General features: G+C 43.0%; 1 protein-coding gene across 1 annotated transcript in view; it reads left to right on the forward strand.

The window, feature by feature from the left end:
* The window catches only part of LOC144818753 (alpha-2-macroglobulin-like), a 1363397-nt gene that overhangs the window by 251238 nt on the left and 1098882 nt on the right, over positions 1–13277 (forward strand). The window contains exon 4 of the mRNA XM_078676468.1: positions 11235–11287. Coding sequence (XP_078532594.1) covers positions 11235–11287 — 53 coding nt within the window. The remainder of the gene's footprint in view (positions 1–11234; positions 11288–13277) is intronic.

Raw genomic sequence — 13277 nt, forward strand, 5'->3', positions numbered from 1 at the left:
CCCAATGGTACCTTTGTGGGGGTCCACGGGCTATAGGGACGAAGAGATCTGTACCTAGTCAATGTATATGCCTCACCTGGATTGCAAAAATACACCCTAGACAAGGTGGCGGAGATTCTACTGGAAACCGAATCCTCAATCCACATCATAGGAGGAGACTTTAATGATGTAGTCGAGCAAGGCTTAGACCACACGCGCAATACCAAGGGACAGAAAGAACTAACATAGCTAGCTGTACTCCTACAAATAATGGGCCTGGTTGATATCTGGCGTAGGCACTGTAGGAAGGTAGGATCTGACTGCATGGTTACCCCCACTTTTTGCCTAGTGTTTTGCTGGTTTGACTGGGATCCTGCTAATCAGGACCCCAGCCTATCTGCATTCTCCTTAAAATGTACTTTGGTACACTCCAGATTGGGTACAGGGGTACCCTTATAAGTCCCTAGTATATGGTACACATGTACCCAGGCCATAGGTACCCCAGAGGCCTCTGCCGGGCAGAAGCATGTAATATGCCACCCACAAGAGGCCATGCCAAATGGAACTACAGGTCTGCCATTCCAGCCTGTGTAAGCTGGTGCTTGCACCACTTACTTTAGATATAGATTCACTATATCTATACTTCACTACACTTAAAACCTATAAGTGACCCCTATAGCAGGCCTTGACAATCCTGAAGGCAAGAAGAGTGTACCCCTGCATGAGCAGAGTCCCTCTGCAGCTTGTGGAGACCATTCTCCTGGGTTGTCTGTGATTCAGCCAGACATATAGGTAGAGGTGCATTATAACCCCACGGTAAATCTTATCTCGAAAATGGCTGAAACAAAACATGTTGTGTTGTGCTTCATGGCGCTGTTGAAGGAAGGAACATAACATAACAAATCTACTGCGGATATGCTTGCTTATATAGCCAGGTCTTAAGAGAGAGCCTGAAAGTCAAAAGATCTGGGCTTTGCCTGAGAGTCAGCGGAAGAGAGTTCCACAAAACAGCAGCTAGGTGGTGAAAACAGCTACCACCCTGGCGTTTCCTGTTGTAAGAAGGAAAAATCAAGAGGTCTTTATTGGAGGAGCGAAGATTCAAAATGGGCTTGTATCTGGTGACCAGCTGAGTGATGAACTGTGGCCCTGTCTCCTGTAAGCTCCTGAATATAATGCAGCTGGTCTTAAACATTATTCTTTGGGGGACAGGCAGCCAGTGTAGTTGTTCAAGGCCTGGCCTGATGGATTGCCACTTAGGCTGTTTAAGAAGCAGCCTAGCTGCCTGATTCTGCACTAACTGCAGTCGTTTAAGGAGACCGAGAGGAAGGCCCAGATAGATGCTGTTGGAAAAGTCCAACCTAGAGAGAACCAAGGCGATGGTGACTTGAATAAGAGCTGAGAAAGTTAAGAACTGCGCTATTTTTTTAATCTTTCTTATCTGATAGAAGCTGGAAGAGACAACCGCGCCAACTTGGCCCCTCAGTGATAGGTCAGAGGTCAAAATGACTCCGAGACTTTTCACCGAAGAGGCGATGGGCGGCGGAGGTCCAAGACTAATAGGCCAAAAATGTGGGCCCCAACTGATACTACTGGTCCCGGGGACTATTAGCTCGGTTTTCCCCGGGTTGAGCTTAAGATGGTTAAGGCTCATCCAGCGTTGTATCAGTTGCATTGTTGCTTGGAATTAAATGACAGAATCGGGTGCATTCAGGGGAAAGATAAGCTGCAAATCATCAGCGTAGTTGTAAACTGTAACTTTAAATTGCTTTAGGAGATGCAGAAGGGGGCGCATGTAAAGATTAAAAAGCAAAGGGGAAAGTGAGGACCCCTGTGGGACCCCGCATGTGGAACCAGTTCTAGAGGCGGTAAAAGAGCCCAGTCTAACCGACTGAGTGCGGTCCGAGATGAAAGAGGTTATCCACTCAAGAGCTGTGCCCCTAAGGCCTGCTCGACACGGTTGATTAAGATGGAAAAATCAACCGTGTCGAACGCGGCCGACAAGTCAAGTAAGACCAGGGCCTGGTGGATGCCCTTGTCTGCATTAGATCTTAATGCATTTTGGACGGCTAGGATGACCGTTTCCGTCGAATGACAGGGACGGAAACCTGCTTGGTTGGGTTCAAGATAGCCGCTGTCCTCTATAAATTTAGAGAGATAGGTAGAGGTATATGCCTCCAGTAATTTTGACAAGTATGGGAGCAAGGAAATAGGCCTATAGTTGACCAGGACTTGTGGGTCTGCACCCGGCTTCTTCAGCAGAGGGATGAGTAGTGCCTGTTTAAATCGAGATGGTACCCTGCCTCTGATAAGAGAAGCATTTAGTGCGGGAAGAATACTCTGAGGTATGGCTAGGCCTATGTCCTTATATATGTGTGGGGGGAAACATCATCAGGAGAACCTGATTTAACTCGGTTAAAGAGTTCGGACAGCATTTTAGCGTCAATCGGTGGAAAAGCCTCGAGTGTAGAAGGGTTAAAAAAGGAATCATCCAAAGGAAGTGGGACTGGAGAGTTGATTATGCATTGTTTTATGTCCAAAATGTTATTGATAAAGAAAGAATTTAAAGAGTCGCACCATGCTTGGGTAGGGACCACCGGGGGGACCGTTCTGTCGCTGTCGCAGAGCTCATTCACCATCTTAAAGATGTCTTTGGATTTATTTTGTGAGTGTGTGATGAGCTCAGAAAAGTAAGTTGTTTTCTGTGCCAGGATGGATTTCTGGTAGACCTTGCGGGCAGCACAGTAGGTCACCCTATCCTGTTGGGAATAGTTGGTCCTCCAGGTCCTTTCTTTCTTACGGACTTCTAATTTTTGCGCCTGAAGTTGTGGGGTAAACCATCTGTGATTATTACTAGCGCAAGACCGAGGGGGCTTGACCCAGGGGGCATGGATGTCTGCAGCCCCTGTGATCCAATGTGAGATAGATTCCTCCATGGCATCTAATGGGGCACTAACACAAGCAATCTATGTGACAAGACTATCCCCTCACTCTGGCGTATAGACACAGCTCCTGCTGCCACAGAGCTAAAACACCCTGGCAACGGACGAGCAACTGGATCAAGGACAGAGGAGAAATATGCACGAGGACGCTGATTATCACCATGTGTCTGTACTAAAACTGAGAGAGCGCAACCATCCCTCTCGTCTACATAGAGTGTGAAGGCCTTAGTGTAGTCTGGATTTCCTAATACTGGTGCAGAACATAGAGCTTGACGCAATTGTTGGAAAGAATTCTGGCATTCAGTAGTCCATGGGAGGAGCATTGAAGTGTCTTTAATCAAATGGACCAACAAGGGTTTAACAATGTGGGAAAAGCTAGGGATCCACTGCCTACAGGGTGTGGTTACCTCAGCTGAGGAAATTGGGACATACGTAAGCCGAGGTCCGGAAACAAACAGGGGAGGCGAAATCCATCAACAAAAAAACACTCCGGAATCTCGAGATTTACCCCAGATCTCCTGAGAGTCCATGGTGGTGAATAAAGAAACGGAAAGGACCTTAGACAACGAGTCGCAGTATGATCCCCCAGTTAACAACAAATTGGTCTTCAATCCACAATATGTCTCAAGGGGAACGCAAGACATTCTTAATAGAAGTGTATTGCTCAAATTATTTAAAGCTCTTCCACCTCTAAGCCATATAAATACCAATGACATTGAAAGTATCGAGTTTAATCAAAATCCGAGTCTTATCGGTCAAGAATTCACAACAGCCACATTTATTAACAATATGCTTACCGAACAGATTTGGCAGCAGAAGGACTAGTTTGCCAACTAGGGAATCGAGTTAAAAAAGATAATCCCTCCTCATTACCCTAGTCTATTACAACCACCACCTTATACTGCGAGTCTGTTAAAAGGCACAAAAGTCCCGAATGATCATAGCCAAATAAAGGGTAAAGAGTACCCGACCAGGAAAATTACCATCACCTTTGATCATCTTGAAGCTAGTATGTTTTCGGGTCCTCTGGACTCGAACACAGAAGGCACTCCCTTGGGAATGGCTTGAACAACCTCACCAATAGCTCCACAAACACATCAAGGTTGTAGCATCTGTTCCTGGAATGTGCACGGCCTGCATTCAAAATTAGAAGACCCCGATTTCATGGACTTTATTACACAGTACAATATTCTCCTTTTTCAAGAATCTTGGCCGAAAACTCCATCAAAAGAATTCTTGAACCCGGCTAAGAGAGCCACAAAATATGGAAGAGCAAAAGGGGGTCTCTCTACCATTATTTCAACAGAAATCCCATAACACACTTCTAATATAGATTTAGATTGTTCTTGGATGTTGTGCGTTAAAATTGATGTCTCTGTGTCTTATAGCCTGCTCATATTTAACATCTATATTCACCCCGCATCCCAACAAAAGAGGCTAAGAACTGAACAATTAATTACTTCATTAACAACATTAAAACTCACCTATCCAGATGTTAATATCATCCTGTCGCGCGATTTCAATATGAATCTACAATACGCTAGGAGCAAGGGCAAAACAGATGCCACACCAGCCCTTAATCGACAGGACACATCTGGTAAGATATGTGTAGCCCGCTTGAAAGATCTCTCAATGTGTGTACTCAATGGTCGAGGCTCGACTGATCGGCCCACAGCATACACCAGTAACTGCAATCTTTACTCTATTAAAAACCTTCGCAACTTCAGAGAAAGCAAAGGCGCTATCATCTTTAACACAATGTTATAACCTAAAAGCCTCCGCTGGAACAAGGATAACATCGATGACATCACAAGTACATACACCAGTCTTTTGGAAAGATCCAACTCCGAAACACTGACTATAAAAGCTTGGCAGTGTTTTATTTATGAAATTAACAAGAATTTTTCCAAGCACGCACACGCCCACAAAGCAGGAAGCCCAAAAGGGGCAGCCTGGTTCACCAATAGCCTAAGGAAACAAAAACAACAACTACATAAGTACCTCAGACAACTACGATCTTGGGGACCAGAACGCCACCAGGAACTCCTGCTTCTAATTTCAAAAACAAGAAAAAAGTTTAAAAAGGACATAATACTGGCCAAAAAAAGAGTACCAAGAACATATTTGGGCGAAACTTCTTCAGGCTTGTAAACTTAAGGTATCCAACCTCGTTTGGGAACAAATCAAACAACTAACCAATGGCCGGAATTGACATCATAATTTCAAAACAATGCCTCAGTCATAATTCTTCTCTTTTGCTATTATAAACACACCAGATTAACATATCCATCTATTCCATCTTTTGTGGACATATAATCATTGTATTCAAATTCACAATTTGCACTCAATATTCTCCTGTTTGCTCATATTCTTATATATGTATCCTTGCTTCATTTCTCCTACACCTAACAGGATGCCGACAGTATAGCTCATCAAAATAGTGTTGAGGCTGTCTTTCGGCTATATGCAAAACATTACAGCCTTCATCAGCCTTATTGGCCAGTTCCTATTATAATTTGCTTTTTAGGTCAGGAAAATCCCTTAAATCATTCACCAAGATAGTTGTGAGGTCAAGGACTATTACTCATAGTTAGGACACACAGCCACATGCCCTTTGAAACTCTGCCTGATCCCACGAACGAGGTAGTATTTCTTTCCAGCATTCGTGCTTGTAGTGCACCCGGAAACATGGTGCTTCTAGGCATCAGGTCTATTGTCATTTTTTTGTAAAACCATATTTTTGTGCCCCATCTCTTTTTCTAGCTCTAGCGATGTGCTGATCTCAATCATTGGTATTCTTTTGGGTAAAATTCATATCTTACAGGACCCTCTTACAAGTTTCAACAGCTTGCATCTTAACATTCCAAGGCAGAGCTGTCTTGTGTATAGCCCAAACGGTGTCTTCTCTTTTACATATTACATCATTCAAGAGCAACCTCCTCCATCTTGTCTGTCATGATGCCTATTCAACTCTGGTGGAAGAATGTAGGAGTGTTGTGATGTACGCTATTAAAACTTGTAGATGGACCTGTATGTCTATGTCTCAAAATGCTAGGAGGTTACTGGTGAGTATTGATTTTCAACATTTTTGATACGGTTGAGGGGGATAGGAGACAGGTCACTGTCTTGGAGGACAGCTGCTGGTGCCAGGACTATCGTTCAGGTGCATATCATTTATCACACAGGAGTCATACATTCGGTTTGGCTTTAGGTACTAGTATGATGCCAGTATCTATATTCCTCGAGTTTGAAAATCATATATTATTAGGACATGTCTATGTTTCCACAGTATGATAAAACAGTAATGCATTAGTTAATTCACTATTATCATGCTTAGAACTACGTTGTTGTTGTGGAAAGCGTCATTGCCATTCTGTAGCACTGGATAGGCATGTGCAGTACCATCATCAGTTCGGAAGCCACTATGTGTAACAGACCAATGCATGCAATCATCTGCTTTGCTCTAGTTTAGGCAACCTCATTGATAATCATGTCAGAGTCCACTTTTCCATGTATGGTCAGCACCATTTAAGGGCCTGCAGCGTTGCCAAATTGTGATTAACCATAGCTTACAACGCCCCTGTTCCCCTGCTCTCTCCTCTTTCGGCTACTCAGAGGAAGCTTGGGTTGTAGAAGGTACCATGAGCTGTAGGGTGAGAGCTGAAGCAGGTGTTTGACAAAAACTGTCCTCCTGCATAACATACTGCTATAGAGATAGACAAAAGCCTGCCCTAGTGCCCTTCTCTCTTCCTTCTGTTTTTGCTATTGAAAGGAAGTAACTTGCAGACCCTCACTTCCGCGTTCACATGTTTCTTCATATTCTTTTTTGTTGCCGTTTTACATAGCGGGAACTCGACCCGAAGGTATTGGAGCGCTTTACTTGCACACCATGTACATTACATAAGATTAGATCACATTAATTTTAGGTAGGCACAAGTAGATTAAGTGGTTTGCCCATAGTCACAGGATGTTGAGTCAACGTGGAGACTCGAACCTGGTTCCCCATTTCAAGTCTGCAGCTCTGGCCATTATGCCACACCCTTTCCCTGTGTTTACCTGGGAGGAAACCCTCTACAGGCGTGTGTACGCACAGGTACGGTAGCTTTGTTTTATATATAGGTTTCTAGCTTCCCCAGCCCTGGAAAACATGCAGTCTCTAAAAGTGTTCTGCTTTGGGCTAGGGGAACAAACGTGCTGCCCAACCAGATGGGAGCAATGGCAGGGGCTGAGGCTACAATGGGGCAATTGGACTTTCTGCACACCCACTGGGACCATGACAGTTCAACCCACCCTGAAAACAGCTTTCTAGACAGCAGCCTACCAGAGAAATACCAGAGTGTCCGGATTGCCAGACCAGCTCTCTGGCTGTAAACGAGCTGTCTTGTAAACTCTCTCCACTGATTATGGTACTGAGCATCAATTTATACTTGATCACATACCAACTGTCTGCCAATTTAAGACTGATTAATGCTGGAGGGAATGCCTTTCAAATCAAATCAAATCAAGTCAAGCTTTATTCGGTTGTAGAGAAAACATCCATAAAAGCACAATGTATGTTACATCTAGGTAAAAAAAGGATACATTTAAAAAGGGTTTTTAAAAATACATAGTAAAATATCATCACAATGACAGTGATTTTTTGTTTTTCATTTTTAAAATAAAAAAGATTAGCAACGGATGGGTTTTCTCAATGTTCTATTCCTCCTGTAGGGAAGCACTTTTTACTCCTGATATGGAAGCTACGACCATGGGAGTATAAGCTACTAATGCATATACACGGAATGAGACATTACAGACAACGTGAAAAGCTTATAGATTAAAATAAGGATCATTCACAGTATCAAAGTTAATACAAGGGTACAGCGAAGTGTACAGACTGAAGAACATATCAGTTTTACTATCACAAAAGGAACGGGTCAGTATTGCTCGAGATTCTGCCTATGTTTAATAGCCAATTTCATGAAGTTTACTATTGATTTAGCAAAAGGTTCAACTTCTAGAAATTGAAGGGCAAGAAATGCCGGCCGACACCTACGTAGGCCCATAATTTTTAAGATAGGAGTGAGCCAGTGTTTCCTCAATTCCTGATAAAAATTGCAGAAAAGTAGTGTGTGAATCGTGGTTTGGGGGGAACTATCGTCACAGGGACATGGTTGTGGCAGTTTTTCCCAGGTGTTAATCTTAGGGAAGGAAACTGGGTGGTGTAAGATGTTTAGTCTAAACCTGGTTAGCAAGAGTCTTTCATAACCCGAAAACCCAAAGGTTAAGTAAGGCTGGACCGTCATTGTTGTTTGTGTTAGTAGTGAGTGTTGCACAGTTGGTTTAGAAACCTCACTAGACAGTCGTAGGGATTCAAGATGACTCAAACAAGCCTTTTTAAACCGCTTCCTTGGTATTACTGCAATTGTAGAAGGAGAAGTATAATACTGTTGCATACCAAGAATTTCTTAATATACGCTATCCAGGTGATTTTGTGTTCCTTATCAAGGGATATACAGTCCTCAATGAATCCCTACAGAGAGAGGTTTCACTAGAGGACCATATGCGGTTCCACAGAAGAAGGGGTTGGATCCTTATCAGATCAGTTATGAAGGTCAATCCCAATTCCACGTGGCATGCATAAGTTGAAGTTCCCTGTGGGACTGCCAGGATGAATCTTAAGAATTTATTTTCCACCCTTTGCACCTCCTCAACCTTGGAGAAACCCCAGATCCCAGCCCCATATATTGCACTTGAGATGCATTTAGCCCTATAGATTTCAAGAAGTTCTACCGGGGGGCGCCTGCCTAATTTATTAGCAAAGTTAACCAAGGTGGCTGTTGTCCTCTTAAAAGTAAGCTTCCTTGATTCAATGGCAGGCTTCCAGGAGCATTTGTTGTCAAATACTACGCCCAGGTAAGGATAGGTGGTTGTAGTATCCAATTTTCAATTTTCAATATACATGGCCTTGATGTTCTTCATCCTTGGGCCTGCGGACATAACATACGTCTTTTTGATGTTTATTTTTAGGTCCAGGTTAGCCATGAAATCGTGATACTTTACGAGGGCGTGCTGTAGCTCCATGGGAGTACGAGCTAATATAACAGCGTCATCCGCATAGAATAGAATCGGTAGAATGCCTCTCACTTTCAACGTCATTAGTTCCATATAAGTTAACCATAAACTGTAAAGAGAAAACATGATTACAAATGTCTTGCTTCTTGCAGTGGAATTAAAATATCAAGAGTTTTCTACCAGGCCACTGCTATCAAGAATACACTTTAAATAGATTGCCGATTGCTCCTCTATTTATTATTACAATTTCGGAAATCATTTAGAACGCCCTTGTCTTTAAAAGTGAAGTTTTAGGATGTGTTCACAGTATTGTTTGCGGGTGTGTTCACAGTATTGTTTGTGGTGTGTCGGACATTCTGCTTTGCACGTACTGTTAATGAAGGACTATTGCACCATTCTGAGAGTGCATTTTATTATAAAGCTCCTCACTACCGAAGGTCATAATGGCGCTTTTTAATTCCCAACCCGAAATTATGGGGCCATGGGGAAAATGACTTGCTGTAGTGAAAGGAAAAGGCAATTAACAGCCGTTTACCCCAGGCTGCATGTGGCCAATGATGCAGTCATTAACCATGTTCCTAGTCTTACCATTTGCTAACATGTCAACAAGCCCTATCCGTTTCTGTTTCATGTCCTTGCGCCGCACTTTCAATGACTTTAGAATCTAGGCAAGCTACAGCAGTCTATGCAAGTGGTTCTTAACCTGTTGTCTGGTGGCCTCTGGGAGTCTACGAGGCCAAATCAAGGGGTCTGCGACTTCTAAGAAAATTAAATAATGTTAACATATTCATAAAGTGTGTTTAAACAAAGAAACAAATTGTAAAACTGAAACTTTTAAAACATTCTGTAAATGTGACGTAATTTGAAATTGGATACTAAAAATGTATTTGGTATCCTCAGATTGATTCATAGTAACAGTGCATGAGAATCAAACAGAATATAATATGGAGGATGGGTGAACTGAATTTAGAAAAGCTCCAACCCTTCCCATTAAAATTAAAATGTTGATTTTTGATATTTGTTTGTAAAGTAAATAAAATATTTAGGGCCAAATGTATGACCATTTTTGCATGCGCGTACGGGTTTGCAAACCCTTTTGCGCATGCAAAAACAGCATGGGGAATGTACAAACCCTATTTCGCGACTCGCACTTTTATGCGACTCGCAAAATAAGGTTTTGCAACTTGCTATTAGGAAGTGGCGTTCCCTTCCTAATAGCGAGAGCAACTTCATGTAAGAATGTTTTGCTTCCGCAATTGCGGGCTTGAAACACTCGCAAATTACCACCCTCTTCAAGAGGGTGGTAATGCACTTGCAAAAGGGAAGGGGTCCCCAGGGGACCCCTTCCCCTTTGCAAATGAAGGGAAAAATATTTTTTAAGGGCAGGCATTTGTCCCAGGGACCACTGCTTGCCCTTAAAAAATTTAAACGAAAACGTTTCAGTTTTTAAAAAAAATGCATTAAAAAAAAACTGCTTTATTTAAAAGTAGTCTCAGACATGGTGGTCTGCTGAGTCCAGCAGGCCACCATACCTGGCAGGCCCTGCCATATCCAGTGGGGTCGCAAATTGTGGTAAGTTCATTAATATTCATGAGCCTCTCAATTTGCGACCACTTTGGGAATCTCTAACAGTGTGAAATACACAGTTGTACATTGGAAATAGCACCACGCAAATTGTGAGTCGCAAAAAACTTGCAATTTGCAAGGTGCTATTTCCAGGGTCGTACATCTGGCCCTTGATCATATGTGTATTGGTTTGATGGATAACTGTTTTCATAATTTTTGGTATTATTTTGCTGTTCAAACTATCAAAATTGTTTAAGCTGAGGTCCCCGGATTCCAATAACAACTCAATGGGGTGTCCCAGGATTCAAGTAATTATATAGTAGGGGCTCTGGATTCCAGCAATGATTAAGTGGGGCTCCACAGAAGTCAAAAGGTTAAGAACCACCGGTCTATACCATCTGATTACCTGAGGCACTGATAAACTGTGCACATTTGGATTTTATTATGTAAGTGTGCTTTAGGAATAGTTTCTTTTTATGTTTGTGATGGGCTGCTGTTGGCCTTACTATACCTTGACTATCACTACTATTTATGTTTGTAATGTGTACCCCTGGTCTCCGAAGACTTCGGGCGGTCATAAAGTCCGAGGCGATCATCACATTTATCCTGCACAACATAGGAAAGCTAAACCAGATTTGTAACATGTGTGATTGTGATATTCAGAGATTTAATTTCTATTTGTGTTTCCTATTGTAGTCCAGTTCCGGGTTGTTTCTTTGAATGAAGGATTCCTTCCTGTGAACGAAACGGTAAGCAAAAAAATTGGCATTAGAGTAGACCTCGATAAAATAATTCTGTAGCATTTGTATACTCGACTTAAATGTATTTGTTTGCATTTGAACTTTCAAGTTTCTAAAGTGTCAACGTTTTGAGAACACAAATGCGGTTAACTTTTACATGAACACTATCACAATTAGCAAGCCAATGAAATGCAGAGGTTATTGCAGTGGCAATGCCTACTTTTTAGGTTCAAGCCTACCAGACAGCGCAGCTGTGTGGTTTGCTAACAACATCTTGGGGACATTCGGAAAGTCTCCCTGGGAATGAATTCCACCCATTGGCTTTGTGGTTTGTAACTCACATTTGCTTGCTTTCTATTTGCTGGCTCTATGGGCCTGATTAGGATGTCAGGTCATGGTTGTGGATTGGAACCTCCTGACCATAGGTCGGCAGTTCCAACTGCACAATTTGGACGCAGCCGCCCTATGAGCAGTTTGAAACACCCATTTTGCAATGGCAGCCTGTGCGGCAGGCAGGAAAGGCCCGCAGCACAAGATGCAATTGAAAAATGTATGTTTTTGAACATCCCTGCACCTTGTAGGAGGCACCATGCGGTGCCTGCCACATGGTGCAGAGATGTCAGGCTCCATAGGGGGGTCCTGGAGGGAAAGGGTCCCTGCTAAGGGCCCCCAAAGTAACTTTCGACAGCCTTTACTCCGTCATTATGCGATTATGTGTGTTTCCGATGCTCTGACGGGAAGTGCAGCAGACGGACCCTCCACCAGAAGCCTACAATGTGTCGGGTAGAACACAACGGCAGATGTCGAGTGTGCCGCAATTGATGGTTGGTCAGGTGCTGTCCACCCAAAATCGTAATTGTGTCCTGTTTGTTTTAGGCTGTCCAGCTTGAGGTAATCACTTCCATTGCCACACCCTATTTACTGTATTCTTCCACCAGTTCTGGATTTCTGTAAACAGGCCTTTAAAACGTATTCTTATTTTGTCACATTTGCTGTGCATTCAGAGGCAGAGGTCAAATGTCAGGCTTTGTCTTCAAGGAAGCATGATGTTTACTTTTCTTTCTCTGACTTCAAAGTGAGAGGATTTATGTGACAATCATGCTGGCTACTGGGGTTGTGCTTGCTGTAGGCTCTACTATGTTTTTTTTTGTTAGCACACAACAAAATGTAAATGTCTGTAATTGAACTGCACAGATATTTGAGAATATATCACATTTTGAAAAGCACAAATAAAACACATGTTTTGGTAATTCTGAAGTGTGGTGGAAACAAATATTTTAAAACGATCAAAACAAATCAAATGCTAGGTGTTTGTGCGCTGTGTACTTTTATCAATAAAACTGTATGTCTGTGCAAATGTAATGGTAATTTCAATTGAAGATGTGCTGCCTGTAATGTCAGTGTGCTACCACACCAAGCATACGCCACTTTACCCCACTCCACTCTAATCCACACTATGCTACTCCATTCCATGTCACTCTACACTGTGTCACTGCACTCTGCTGTGCACCACTCCACTCTAAGCCACTTCCAATGCACTGTACCCCACACTACTCTACTATGCACCACTTCACTCCTCGCCACTGCACTCTACACCACTCTGCTATGCAACGATGCACTCTATTTGCCCCTGCACTCTACAGTGTACTATTCCAGTCTACGCCAGAGCATTCTATGCCAATTCACCCTATACTCTACTACAGCACTCTAATCCACTCTGCACTCTCCACCACTGTACTCTACCGTGCACCACTCCACTCTGCTCTGAAACAATCTACTCTGCGCAACTACACCTGACACCACTAGTATAGTATGCCACAACAATCTACGCCACTGCACTCTACTCTCCACCACTAAACTCTACCCACTCTTCTCTGCACCACTGCACTCTATGCCACTACACTCTACTCTGCAACACTCCACTCTACACCACTCTCCTGCACTCTACGCCAATGCACTCTATGCCACTACACTACTGTACTCTGCATCGCTCCACTCT

Source organism: Lissotriton helveticus, chromosome 2_1, assembly GCF_964261635.1.
Source record: "Lissotriton helveticus chromosome 2_1, aLisHel1.1, whole genome shotgun sequence".
Lineage (NCBI taxonomy): Eukaryota > Metazoa > Chordata > Amphibia > Caudata > Salamandridae > Lissotriton > Lissotriton helveticus.